At 31.3% G+C, this 12,213-nt stretch overlaps 2 protein-coding genes and 1 long non-coding RNA gene across 4 annotated transcripts; 2 read left to right on the forward strand and 1 right to left on the reverse strand.

Annotated features, from left to right (window-relative positions):
- On the forward strand, positions 1,614-2,672 carry LOC109362628 (serine-threonine kinase receptor-associated protein-like). Its single transcript, XM_019608565.1, has 4 exons — positions 1,614-1,650; positions 1,792-1,929; positions 2,009-2,148; positions 2,228-2,672. The coding sequence occupies exons 1-4, from the start codon at positions 1,637-1,639 to the stop codon at positions 2,488-2,490; spliced, it is 555 nt and encodes a 184-aa protein (XP_019464110.1). The 5' UTR covers positions 1,614-1,636; the 3' UTR covers positions 2,491-2,672.
- Positions 4,250-6,717, reverse strand: LOC109362627 (3-ketoacyl-CoA synthase 11-like). 2 transcript variants are annotated; one of them, XM_019608563.1, is made up of 2 exons: positions 6,614-6,717; positions 4,250-5,994 (listed from the first exon to the last, which is right to left on the reverse strand). In XM_019608563.1, the coding sequence occupies exon 2, from the start codon at positions 5,987-5,989 to the stop codon at positions 4,457-4,459; it is 1,533 nt and encodes a 510-aa protein (XP_019464108.1). In that variant the 5' UTR covers positions 5,990-5,994; positions 6,614-6,717; the 3' UTR covers positions 4,250-4,456. The 2 variants fall into 2 exon arrangements, with proteins under 2 accessions (XP_019464108.1, XP_019464109.1); XM_019608564.1 differs by having other exon boundaries at positions 4,250-6,011; positions 6,614-6,708.
- Positions 5,943-6,159, forward strand: LOC109362629. The gene is made up of 2 exons (XR_002109427.1): positions 5,943-6,033; positions 6,066-6,159. It is a non-coding gene; the product is annotated as an uncharacterized LOC109362629 (long non-coding RNA).

Here is a 12,213-nt window from a genome sequence, read left to right on the forward strand (position 1 = left end):
ACACCATACTCAATATCCAACCTTTGAAGTGATTAACCCAATAGTGTTTACATCTAAGCCAAACTGTATTTTTTTGGTTTGAGTTTGTTAAAAATCGATTGGATTATATTTCAAATCCTTTAATAAAACTAGTCTATGAAAATTGAATCAGACATGCTACAATTATTTTTTGTTACTATAATTTGTCTTATTTATTGTACATGATCGATTAATTTCATTCTACTTTTTTATATCGGATGGAACCTTATACTTTAATTTAACCAAGCTAAATCAAACTACAAATGATTTTTATATTTGGATCGGATGACTTTCTATCTTAAAATTGATGCAGACCAAATTAATTAACTCAAAAGGAGAAATTGGAAGAAGAAGAAACTATGTCCATAATTTAAATTAATCTGTCTGGTAAATAGATATTGATGTTTTTACGGCAAGAATGGACAGCATCCTATTAGTTGTAAATTGATTTTTTTTTAAATCTGATGGCTACTTTTATTTAGATCTTTATTTCCTATTTGGAAGGGACTTTTTATATCAATTTTCTTTTAGTATTGGGATTGTTGTTTCATCATTTTATGTGTTTCACAGTTCCATGTTAACAAATGAATCATTATATGTCGTCCTGTAATTAAATTCCTTTCTGGTCGTTACTGGGAAGTGATTAAGATTATTTATCCAAGCCATTGTTGCTTATATTTGCTCTAAGCTTTTTTTTCTACCTTATTATGATGACCTTAAATTTTATACGCTCCATTGTTGCAGCCGTCTGCATGAAAAAAAAGCACTTTTGTGACATGTTAAAAAAATGTTCCTAGATACTTCAGTGAGATAATTGTTTAAAAAAGAATATTTGTTTAAAAAGTTAGTTCAATTCTACGTTCTCTGAGTTACAACAAAACACATGAAATAATGCAAATACAAATAAGTTATTATGATTCCTAATATATATTTTAAATTACTCGTGGATGAAGTAGCTCGTGAATTTGTTATAGATGCTAATACAAATAACTAACCATGAATATATCCACTTGTATTAAAAATGTTTAGTTCCTATATCATTAGAGAATTTATGGTTGGTAATAAGAATTACATTTCACATGTCCTGCAGAATTTGCTACCAAGGATCAATGAATAAGTATAATCCTGACAAACAAACTTCACAGCTACCACAGATCAATCAATAAGAACAGTCACGAGAACCAAACTCCATAACAATCAAAGCTCTTAACAAAATCTTTCCCAAGTATCAGAATAAAATTCCTAATGCAGAATCTGATAACAGTAATGTATTAAGATAGCTCAGAGAATTACACCAGTCCAACACCACCTACACCTAATGCTGATACACATAAAATTTCATAGTTTAGATTGCAGATACTCTTGGGACATCAACCGGAAACTCGTGGATCTCATCCATCCAAGGACTCTTCTCCTTTGCCGGATTGATGGTTTTGAGAGCTTTCCACACTGCGCTATTACACTTGAATCCAGAACCAAACGCTATTTGCCATGTTCTATCCCCCTTCTTGATCCTCCCTTTGGCTTCTGTGTAAGCCAATTCATACCAAAGTGAACTGCTAGAGGTGTTTCCGAAACGATAAAGAGTCACCAGACAATATTGAGTTCTTGCAGCGATATGGGAGGTGTCAGGTATATACTCAATCAAACAATTTGATGCTGAAAGCTTGTCTTGGGTTATAAATTTATACATTAGCTCTCTTGTGGTTAACTTATAACTATATCAGTATTGGATGATTTATATTTGCACTAAATCTAGTTGATGTTTTGAAGGTTATGGGATGTAAGGAGTGGCAAAATAGTCCAGACACTGGAGACCAAGTTACCTGTGACAAGTGCTGAAGTGAGTCAGGATGGACATTATATTACAACAGTTGATGGTTCCACTGTCAAGTTTTGGGATGCAAATCAGTAAGTACCAAGTCTAGTTAGTCAACTTCCTTACTAAGATCTGCTCTTATTTGTTCATGATTTTTACCTCGTTTCTCAGCTATGGATTGGTTAAGAGCTATGATATGCCCTGCACCATGGAATCAGCTTCATTGGAGCCGAAGTACAGGAACAAGTTCATTGCTGCGGGAGAAGACATGTGGATTCATGTTTTTGATTTCCATACAGGCAATGAGATTGGTGAGTTATTAACAACTAATTCTTCAATTTTCTTCTGTTCTCTGTATAAAAATATTTTGATGATATATCTGGATGGCAGCATGCAACAAGGGCCACCATGGTCCTGTCCACTGTGTCCGTTTCTCTCCTGGAGGAGAATCATATGCCTCGGGATCTGAGGATGGGACCATCAGAATATGGCAGACACCGTTGTCTCATGATGCAGCATCGGAGGCCTTATCTGCAAATGAATCAATTGAAAAGGGGATGAAGATAAGTGCAGACGAGGTTTCACACAAAATCGAGAGTTTCCATATTGCAGATGAGGGGAAATCCAAAGAGAGTGAACAGGCTGGGGAGTAATGGTGCTAATAATTAACAGCTCATTTTGACTGGCAGGGTGTTAGAATTACCATGATCAAGTGCTTGCTTAAATACATGGTTAGTAAACAATTTTGTAAATGTTAATTGTTTATTGGACACCACCTACCTAGCTACTGAACTGAACGAGCTTGTTCCAGCATTTAGTTTTACTTTTGTTCCTTGATTCCTTTCTACTGAGTTTTCATTATGCCTTACCACACTTTGTGAATTTCACTAAGATATAACTTAGATAAATTGAATAGAGATTATGATTTAGTTGTAATTAATGTGGAGTATGAACAATAACTAGAATAAAAATATAATTTTGACTATTGGCGAAATGAATTTTTGTAATAAAATAAAATTTAAAAAAAATATGGATCTTAGATAAACATATTGGAGTAGTTTATGCCTTCATGGGATTTAGCAAATGACTTGGTAAGCTTGTTCAAGAGTCATTATTGTAGAAGCAGCTTGAATGTATGGATGACCGTGCAATTCGGCCAGTTTCGGCCTGCACATAGCTACTTACTTATAATGTCACCGAAAATATACATTAAAAACTAGTGGAGCATTCATTATAAGTATTCTTCATAGAAGTCCACACCATACTCAATATCCAACCTTTGAAGTGATTAACCCAATAGTGTTTACATCTAAGCCAAACTGTATTTTTTTGGTTTGAGTTTGTTAAAAATCGATTGGATTATATTTCAAATCCTTTAATAAAACTAGTCTATGAAAATTGAATCAGACATGCTACAATTATTTTTTGTTACTATAATTTGTCTTATTTATTGTACATGATCGATTAATTTCATTCTACTTTTTTATATCGGATGGAACCTTATACTTTAATTTAACCAAGCTAAATCAAACTACAAATGATTTTTATATTTGGATCGGATGACTTTCTATCTTAAAATTGATGCAGACCAAATTAATTAACTCAAAAGGAGAAATTGGAAGAAGAAGAAACTATGTCCATAATTTAAATTAATCTGTCTGGTAAATAGATATTGATGTTTTTACGGCAAGAATGGACAGCATCCTATTAGTTGTAAATTGATTTTTTTTTAAATCTGATGGCTACTTTTATTTAGATCTTTATTTCCTATTTGGAAGGGACTTTTTATATCAATTTTCTTTTAGTATTGGGATTGTTGTTTCATCATTTTATGTGTTTCACAGTTCCATGTTAACAAATGAATCATTATATGTCGTCCTGTAATTAAATTCCTTTCTGGTCGTTACTGGGAAGTGATTAAGATTATTTATCCAAGCCATTGTTGCTTATATTTGCTCTAAGCTTTTTTTTCTACCTTATTATGATGACCTTAAATTTTATACGCTCCATTGTTGCAGCCGTCTGCATGAAAAAAAAGCACTTTTGTGACATGTTAAAAAAATGTTCCTAGATACTTCAGTGAGATAATTGTTTAAAAAAGAATATTTGTTTAAAAAGTTAGTTCAATTCTACGTTCTCTGAGTTACAACAAAACACATGAAATAATGCAAATACAAATAAGTTATTATGATTCCTAATATATATTTTAAATTACTCGTGGATGAAGTAGCTCGTGAATTTGTTATAGATGCTAATACAAATAACTAACCATGAATATATCCACTTGTATTAAAAATGTTTAGTTCCTATATCATTAGAGAATTTATGGTTGGTAATAAGAATTACATTTCACATGTCCTGCAGAATTTGCTACCAAGGATCAATGAATAAGTATAATCCTGACAAACAAACTTCACAGCTACCACAGATCAATCAATAAGAACAGTCACGAGAACCAAACTCCATAACAATCAAAGCTCTTAACAAAATCTTTCCCAAGTATCAGAATAAAATTCCTAATGCAGAATCTGATAACAGTAATGTATTAAGATAGCTCAGAGAATTACACCAGTCCAACACCACCTACACCTAATGCTGATACACATAAAATTTCATAGTTTAGATTGCAGATACTCTTGGGACATCAACCGGAAACTCGTGGATCTCATCCATCCAAGGACTCTTCTCCTTTGCCGGATTGATGGTTTTGAGAGCTTTCCACACTGCGCTATTACACTTGAATCCAGAACCAAACGCTATTTGCCATGTTCTATCCCCCTTCTTGATCCTCCCTTTGGCTTCTGTGTAAGCCAATTCATACCAAAGTGAACTGCTAGAGGTGTTTCCGAAACGATAAAGAGTCATCCTTGATGGCTCCATATGCCAAGAAGATAGCTGCAAGTTCTTCTCCAGTTCATCCAAAACAGCTCTGCCTCCAGCATGGATGCAAAAATGTTCAAAAGCAAGCTTGAAATCTGGAATATAAGGTTTGATCTTCATTTTGAAAAGTTTCTTCCCAACTAACGTAGCAAAGAATAGCAGCTGTTCAGATGTTGGAAGTACAAGAGGCCCCAGTGTAGTGATATTGGTTTTTAGCGCATCACCTGCAACTGCCATTAGATCTTTCGACAAAGTAACGCCAATCTTTCCATTGGCATCTTCTTCTTGAGTAACACAGGTAAAGCACTTGTCATCAGCGGCCTTATTAGTTCGAACTGTGGTGATCAATCGGTACTTGGATCTTCTTCTGTCACAGCTTTTGTTGGAAAGCAGCACTGCAGCTCCTCCCATGCGAAATAAACAGTTTGAAACAAGCTTTGACCGATCGTTTCCGAAATACCAATTCAGTGTGATATTCTCCATGCTAATGACCAATGCATATGAGTTGGGATGAGCCTGGAGAAGATCTTTAGCAAGATCAATTGAGATCAATCCTGCACTGCAACCCATTCCGCCGAGATTGTAGCTCTTTATATTCCCTCTAAGCTTATAGTGATTGACAATCATTGCAGAAAGTGATGGAGTTGGATTGAACAGGCTGCAATTCACAATCAGAATTCCAATGTCTTTAGGCTTTACACAGGTCTTCATGAATAACTCGTCAATGGCGCCAAACATAACAGCTTCAGCTTCTTTTCTTGCCTCTTTCATTGAGGGATTTGGAGGAATATTAAGGACAGCCTCCGGAAGGTAAGTAGAGTCCCCAAGGCCAGATCTCTCAAGAATCTTTTTCTGGAATTCAAGATTTTCATTACTGAAAGAACCAGCCATCCTTGAATGGTCCATAAATATCCTTTTTGTGCATTTATGAGATTCTTCAGGCTTGTAACAGGAGAAATTGACCAGGTACACTGGTCGAGGACGAGTAAGAAAGTAAAGGGTAGATAGAAAAACAAGGAGAGCTGAACAAAGAATAGCAGATACCAAATTGTATTGTAGATGCTCCCAAAGATCATAAAGGTCTTGAAGGGAAAATGTGGAGATCTGAGCAAAAGTCAGCACCACAATGGGGGAAAGAAACAGGTACATTCCATGTGTGATGAGGTAATGATAACCAAGTTTCACATACTTCAATTTAATAGATTTCTTGAAATCAGGAAGATTCCTCAAGGATGGTGGCATCAAAGGTGTATCTAGTCTTGCATCAGCCATTTTCCCTGTTCAAAAGTTGAATCTACTTTAAGTTATGATAAATTGTTTACATGAAAGAAAATATTAAATATGATAGCAAAGGGCATTCAAGAATAGTAGAATACAACATGAATATGGTCCAGTCTTCTTAAAATGCTATAATTATGGTACAACATAGCCCCTCTAAAAGATCCCTTTCAGTAAGAATTTCTACTAATGTTAGTTGAAAACAATAACTAAAAATCTATAATTTATAGGGACAGAACGGGTCAGAACATAAAAATCAGGTGGAAATGAAAACATGGTGCGTGTGGGGAACAAAGTCAGCAAAAATGAAAAGATGAGATACACATAAGGAATTCCAACTAAGAATTTGACATAATCTCAACTCATGCAAATATTATGAGCAGATTCCGTTATGCTAAAGCAAGACATAGGAAACTAATTGTAGTTAGATACAAATGTAAGAATTAGAAGACATAAAAGCAAGCAATGGCAGCGAAACATTAACATTGTCAGTAACTAAAAGAACTCTTTTTACCAAGAGAGAGAGAGATAGAGAGAGAGAGAGAGAGAGAAGTTGGAAGCTTAGTAAGAGGGAACTTAATCTGTGAATGAAACAAAACCCAGTTGCAAAAATTGTACCTTGCTTGAAGACAAACCCAGCAAAGATCGCAGGAATGTAGACCCACAAGAGTGATGATGATGATGCTGGTAAAAGGAAGAGAAACAGAAAAGCAAATAGAAATAACAATAATAACAATAAGATTATAATATTTATGCAATATGACAGTCACTTGTATTATTCACTGCTTAATTGATTTTTTTTAAAAATTAATAATGATTAAATATAAATGGATAAATGATATATTTACAATATATAAAACTGATCATGTATATATTCTTTTCTCTAATAATAATAATAATTATTATTATTATATATCATGACAGATGATATTAGATGGAAGGAGTTACAAAATACAGCAGGGGCAGAAGGAGTTACATTAGGAAGTGACCTTGATTTACTTACTGTTTTTTTAAGTTCCTAGCTAATGCATGTATTAAATGAGGCTATTAGATTGCTCAATAAACTATTTACACTTTTCATGAATCAATTATATTTTTGCAAAATTATAAATTGATTGATGAATGGAGTATGTAAATAAACACTTTTAAGTGCTACTAAAATTCTATTTAGCTTTACTATATAATGTTTTTAATCATTTATTATAGTTAATACTTTAGATTGATATAACTTTAAATTATAAGAGTTTTATATTTTTTACACATTAGAATGAAACAAAGCTATTCACACCAACCACATCAAGAGTGAGGTTATTCAAAATGGTTTTTGAAATCAAACTCAATTGAACCCAAATAATTTTAGTTTGTTTAGATCTAATTTAGCATGAATATGTATAATTATAGAATGTGGCCGAAGAATCAGACCCTATAAGTCTGGTTAGAAACAGCACATGTGACAGTGACATGAGGTAGCGTTTATACTTTATAGCAAAGTTTGGTGCTGTCAATATTAAAAGGCCTCTCACATGTATCTTCTCTTTCTCACGTTCCTTTGAATATAGATTATTGAGATTTGAGAGTGATTCAACTATTGGGCTTTTATTCAATTAGGCAAAATCTAATTCTTTATTTAGGAATTAAAGGTGTCATAATGCAGCCCAGATTCATAATCAGAACTTGCTATAGCTTGTAGTGTACATGTAACCATATAATGATAGATAGGGACACAATCTGAACCATATATTACAGGTCAATTTGAGGGCCTATAAGGGGAAATTATTAAATTATTATAGTGTTAATCAAATTCTCATCACTCATGATATATATTCATAATTCAAAATTAGCTAAATTTATCACAAATCAATAACAAAAATGTTCTCAAGATTTTTTAATCATGAATCAATATTAATTTTCCTATAAAGAATACATATACTTATTATTAGCTTGTGTCCACTTAATGTCCACCTAAATTAGGATCAGCACACGCATGCTCGTTTATAAATAAAGCATGATCTGTCCGCCCTAAATATGAGTAGGGTGGACTTGCAAGCCACCCTATATGAAATTAAAAAAATATACACATTTATATATATTACATACAAATTATAATTTTATGTGACTATCATATTTGTTACGGTAAGAAATAATCCATCTTTGATAATGTGCTATTACATTAACTCTAGAAGAACATGGTTAAAATAAATATAAGTAGCTTCAGTTTGCCCAAAATCAAGAAATTAATGGGTTTTGCAAATGAAGCTTCTGGAAGCATTTGTTCACTAACCACCAATAAAAGTTGTCAAATTCACGTAGGTGTATTTTGAAGTGTATGTATTTTTGTAACATTAGGTTGATAAAGTTGATTAAAGATGTAAGACCCTTTGTGAAAACTGATCACACCGCATTGACTTGACCTTGTTTCTTTCAAAGAGTGAGTTTTTGTAAACTCATCTCTATAATATATAATATAGTGCATTAGTCCATATGAAATTATTATTTTTATTAGGGAGCCATGTTAAACTATTTGTTACTTTGCATTAGTACATCATGAACTGCATTTGATGTCACGGTTCTGTAGAAAATGGAGGGTTGGTGGAATACGTTTATGGTGAAGATGGAAAAGGGTGCCTCATCCATGATAAATTCATACACTATATGTAATTAATATACATATTTTTTTGTTATTTTTTATATCTATATGTTATTTCTCCATATATCTTATCATTATTTCTTTTTGGTACACATAGAATATCATTACTTATTAGTTATTATGATGTATTTATTAGTAGCATAAAGATCATTTTGCACAATTTTGTAGTCTAAAACAATATATATATATGTAATATGTAACCTTATTTATTTTTTATCTCATAAAAAATTAATAATCACAACTTTTTCAAATAATCTGATTACTCTATTTAAATTTTAATAATTAATAAGTAGTAAAATTAATATAACATTTCAGTCAAATACACATATTCATCCCCATTTCATTATAGACGACTCTCTTTTAGTTTTTTTTATAGTTTAAATGCTCTACGTCCACGTCGATTTCCACAACAATCCAAAGTTGTTTATAGATAATTAAATCTAATTATAATATTAAAATATTATTCAAATGGGCCGCCATACATAATGAGTTCTATTCCTATACATGAAAAGATACAAAATAGAAACTATTTCAGTATTTCTTAATTCGAAACACCTAAATTTTTCTCTAAAAAAATGCCTAGTCGATTTCCGATGGCTACACATCCCAAAAAATGGTGTAGATACACTTATTTTCTTCTCTCCATTTGTTGTTAATTTCACTTATTTGATGGTCAATTGGTCATCAATTTTGTAAGGAACATTTAATTCAACGTTTTATAATAAAGAGAGATATTGAAATAACTATTCAAGAGTTGTGATAGAAAATAAATAAAATTATACCCAAAAAACACATACGACACTAATAATTGTTAAAGAGGGCGTGGGCGAGCAAGATAGCGACCTCCATATGTGCAATGTGTTAAAAGAGAAATCATTAGATTACTAAATTTCAAACATAAAATCATTAATAATATATTATAAAAAAATAATATATTTATGTATTAATAGTGTAAAGATTTATGTACGGTTAGTGCATCAACTGTTTATTTGTATTACTTTTATTAAAGGGACAATGATAATTGAAAATAAAAATGAATCGTGGATAATGCAGCGACAGTATTACGACTTACACTGTGAGTACACACATTTTTTACTCTATCATAAGCTGCCACCAATGCATCCAGCTAAGATTTTTTTTGTCGCGTGTCTGACACATTCATAGGGTCATGTCACATTTCTCCACGTGGCATTCTCATTCATCCTAGACCACTCTATAAATAACTTCAACGTGTGCCCTTTCATTCCAAAGCACTTGATCAAGGTCATAATTCTTCTACACTGATATCTTTGCTTTCTACTTTCTTCACTAGGGAGTGAGAAATGATGCTACATCAGATGAATTTGCATGACCAAGTTGATAGATATTATGATCAAGAATGGTGTTGTCACCAATCCAAAGCATCATTAAGAGGAGAAGGTGATGATGACGATGATGATGGCGGTTATGATTATGCTCCTGCAGCTTAGAAGAAGAGTATGTGTTGTTCTAAAAACTTGTTACTTCATGTGTTGTTTGGTTAGAATAATACTTAATTATTATTTTTTAACTTAAATATATATTTTTCAACCAATCACAATAAGTAACACATGAAGTAACATACTATTTGGAACAACAAATTTGCTCTTGTCAAAAGATAGTATATCAGATATTGATGTTGTAGTCACTTAAAGCTAGTAGTGTAAGCGATTCCGGAGTAAACCTCGAAACTGATGAAATTGAACTAATCAGTTTGGTTTTTTAGGAACCGTTTATGTTCGATCAATGATTTTGGAAATTTAGTAAATGTTAGATCCAAATGGGTCCATATATTTAAGAAATATATCCTAGAGAATAATATTATATTGTTGTTTGAATTCTTCAACTATTTTTATGGCTTAAATTATCAATTTTATGTACATTATATTGTTATATATGTTATTAATTTTTTTACATATTTTAGTGTTATATATATTACTACTTACTAAATTGTTAAAGTATATGCAACTTTTCTAATTTAGAATATATATATTTATATATTTAAAACTACCATATATTATATATTGTTATACATGTTAATATTATATATTACGAATTGTGAATTATATTATTATAAATGTTGCTAAGTAATATATATTATTAAATTATTTTATATATTACTAACCATGAATTGTATTATTATATGTTTTATTAATAGTTATATATGTTACTAATTGTAGATTGCACTAAAATATATGTTGTCATTTGCTTTTATTTTGTTGCTTAAATTATATAATTATTATATACTTTATCAGCAAGTATGTATGAATTTCAATTTGTTTACCCATCTAATATTTATATTTTTTCTAGTAATAATATGGTTTTTCCATTTGCAAACCAACAATATTATAAGTTTTAAAATTTCGATTAATATAGGATTTAAAACAAGAAAACTGTGAAAGGGGAACAAACCGGATCTAATTAGTTGCTGTACTAAAGTTGTACCATACGCTATAATATAATTTTATAGTTAACGCATGCTCTATTATAGTCATTATAAATTTATATATTTCCATCGTCTTACGAATGTTATCGTATTGATAGTCACCACTCCAAATATATGCATTGTGTATTAGTTGCTTACGTTTTCCTAAAAAAATAAATGTTTTTGTTACCTATACCCTTTCTTCTTTAGTTTTAGTATTTTAAATATTCTAAAATTTTACATATTTAATTTTTTAATATTCAAGTCTGTGTAAAAAAACAATAAATATTCAATTTGGTCCATAAGATTTAGACTTATGTCACTTTAGTAACTAAAAATATGAAAAAAATATTTTTGTCATAAAGAAAGTCAGCATGAGCCACATTAATTCTTCATTAATTTACATCCTTTTAAGTTGACTAAAATGCAAACAAGTCCCAAAAATTCGTTTGGTCAGTTTTTAATCTAATCACATTTCAATAAGTAATGTACAAAAATTATTTCTAATATACTCCGTGCGAACAAGTCCAAAATGGTAGCATAAAGTTAGGAATATTAATATTTAAATTTTTTTAACTGATATGACATAATAGGATTGGTATAGAATAGAGTTGAAGACAACAGATTCTTGTTCCAAACGGTGATGGTGGTAATGTTTCCAAAACTGTTCACTTCCGTGTAAACAGTTTTCATCGTGAAATAATATTCGAATATACTTAACAGGTCATGCATGTTAGTTAGCAATATTTTAAACGGATGTAAACTAACGAAAGGGTTATCATGACCTACGGTAAATTACTTTACAGAATAAAATAAGTTTTTGATGCTAAATCTTTAGAACGCAAGTGAGTCTTCACTTGTTAAATAATGTAAAGAAGATCAGCTATCATGATATCACCAATGGTTTCATTATATAATTCGAAATACCAACCTTAAAACGCATGACGTAGCAGGCTCTTCTGACCTTTTAATTGTTTAATTTTCTCATGCAGCATCGTAGCATGGATATAACCTAGTTATACGTAGTAATAATTATATAAATAAAGTGTACAAGTTTGAGAAGCAATATGACAATAACCCTTTTGACCAATTCAAAAATCTAGCCAGGCCATACAGTTATATTTTATA

Source organism: Lupinus angustifolius, chromosome LG12 (assembly GCF_001865875.1).
Source record: "Lupinus angustifolius cultivar Tanjil chromosome LG12, LupAngTanjil_v1.0, whole genome shotgun sequence".
Classification (NCBI taxonomy): Eukaryota; Viridiplantae; Streptophyta; class Magnoliopsida; order Fabales; family Fabaceae; genus Lupinus; species Lupinus angustifolius.

What these genes read in the sequence shown, in the direction of transcription:
- LOC109362628 (XM_019608565.1), top strand. An exon ending in AAGTTTTGGGATGCAAATCA is followed by an intron (nt 1,930 to 2,008) that starts GTAAGTACCAAG and finishes CTCGTTTCTCAG; the next exon opens with CTATGGATTGGTTAAGAGCT. An exon ending in CCATACAGGCAATGAGATTG is followed by an intron (nt 2,149 to 2,227) that starts GTGAGTTATTAA and finishes TCTGGATGGCAG; the next exon opens with CATGCAACAAGGGCCACCAT.
- LOC109362627 (XM_019608563.1), bottom strand. Translation starts at nt 5,989, where the DNA reads ATGGCTGATGCAAGACTAGATACACCTTTGATGCCACCATCCTTGAGG.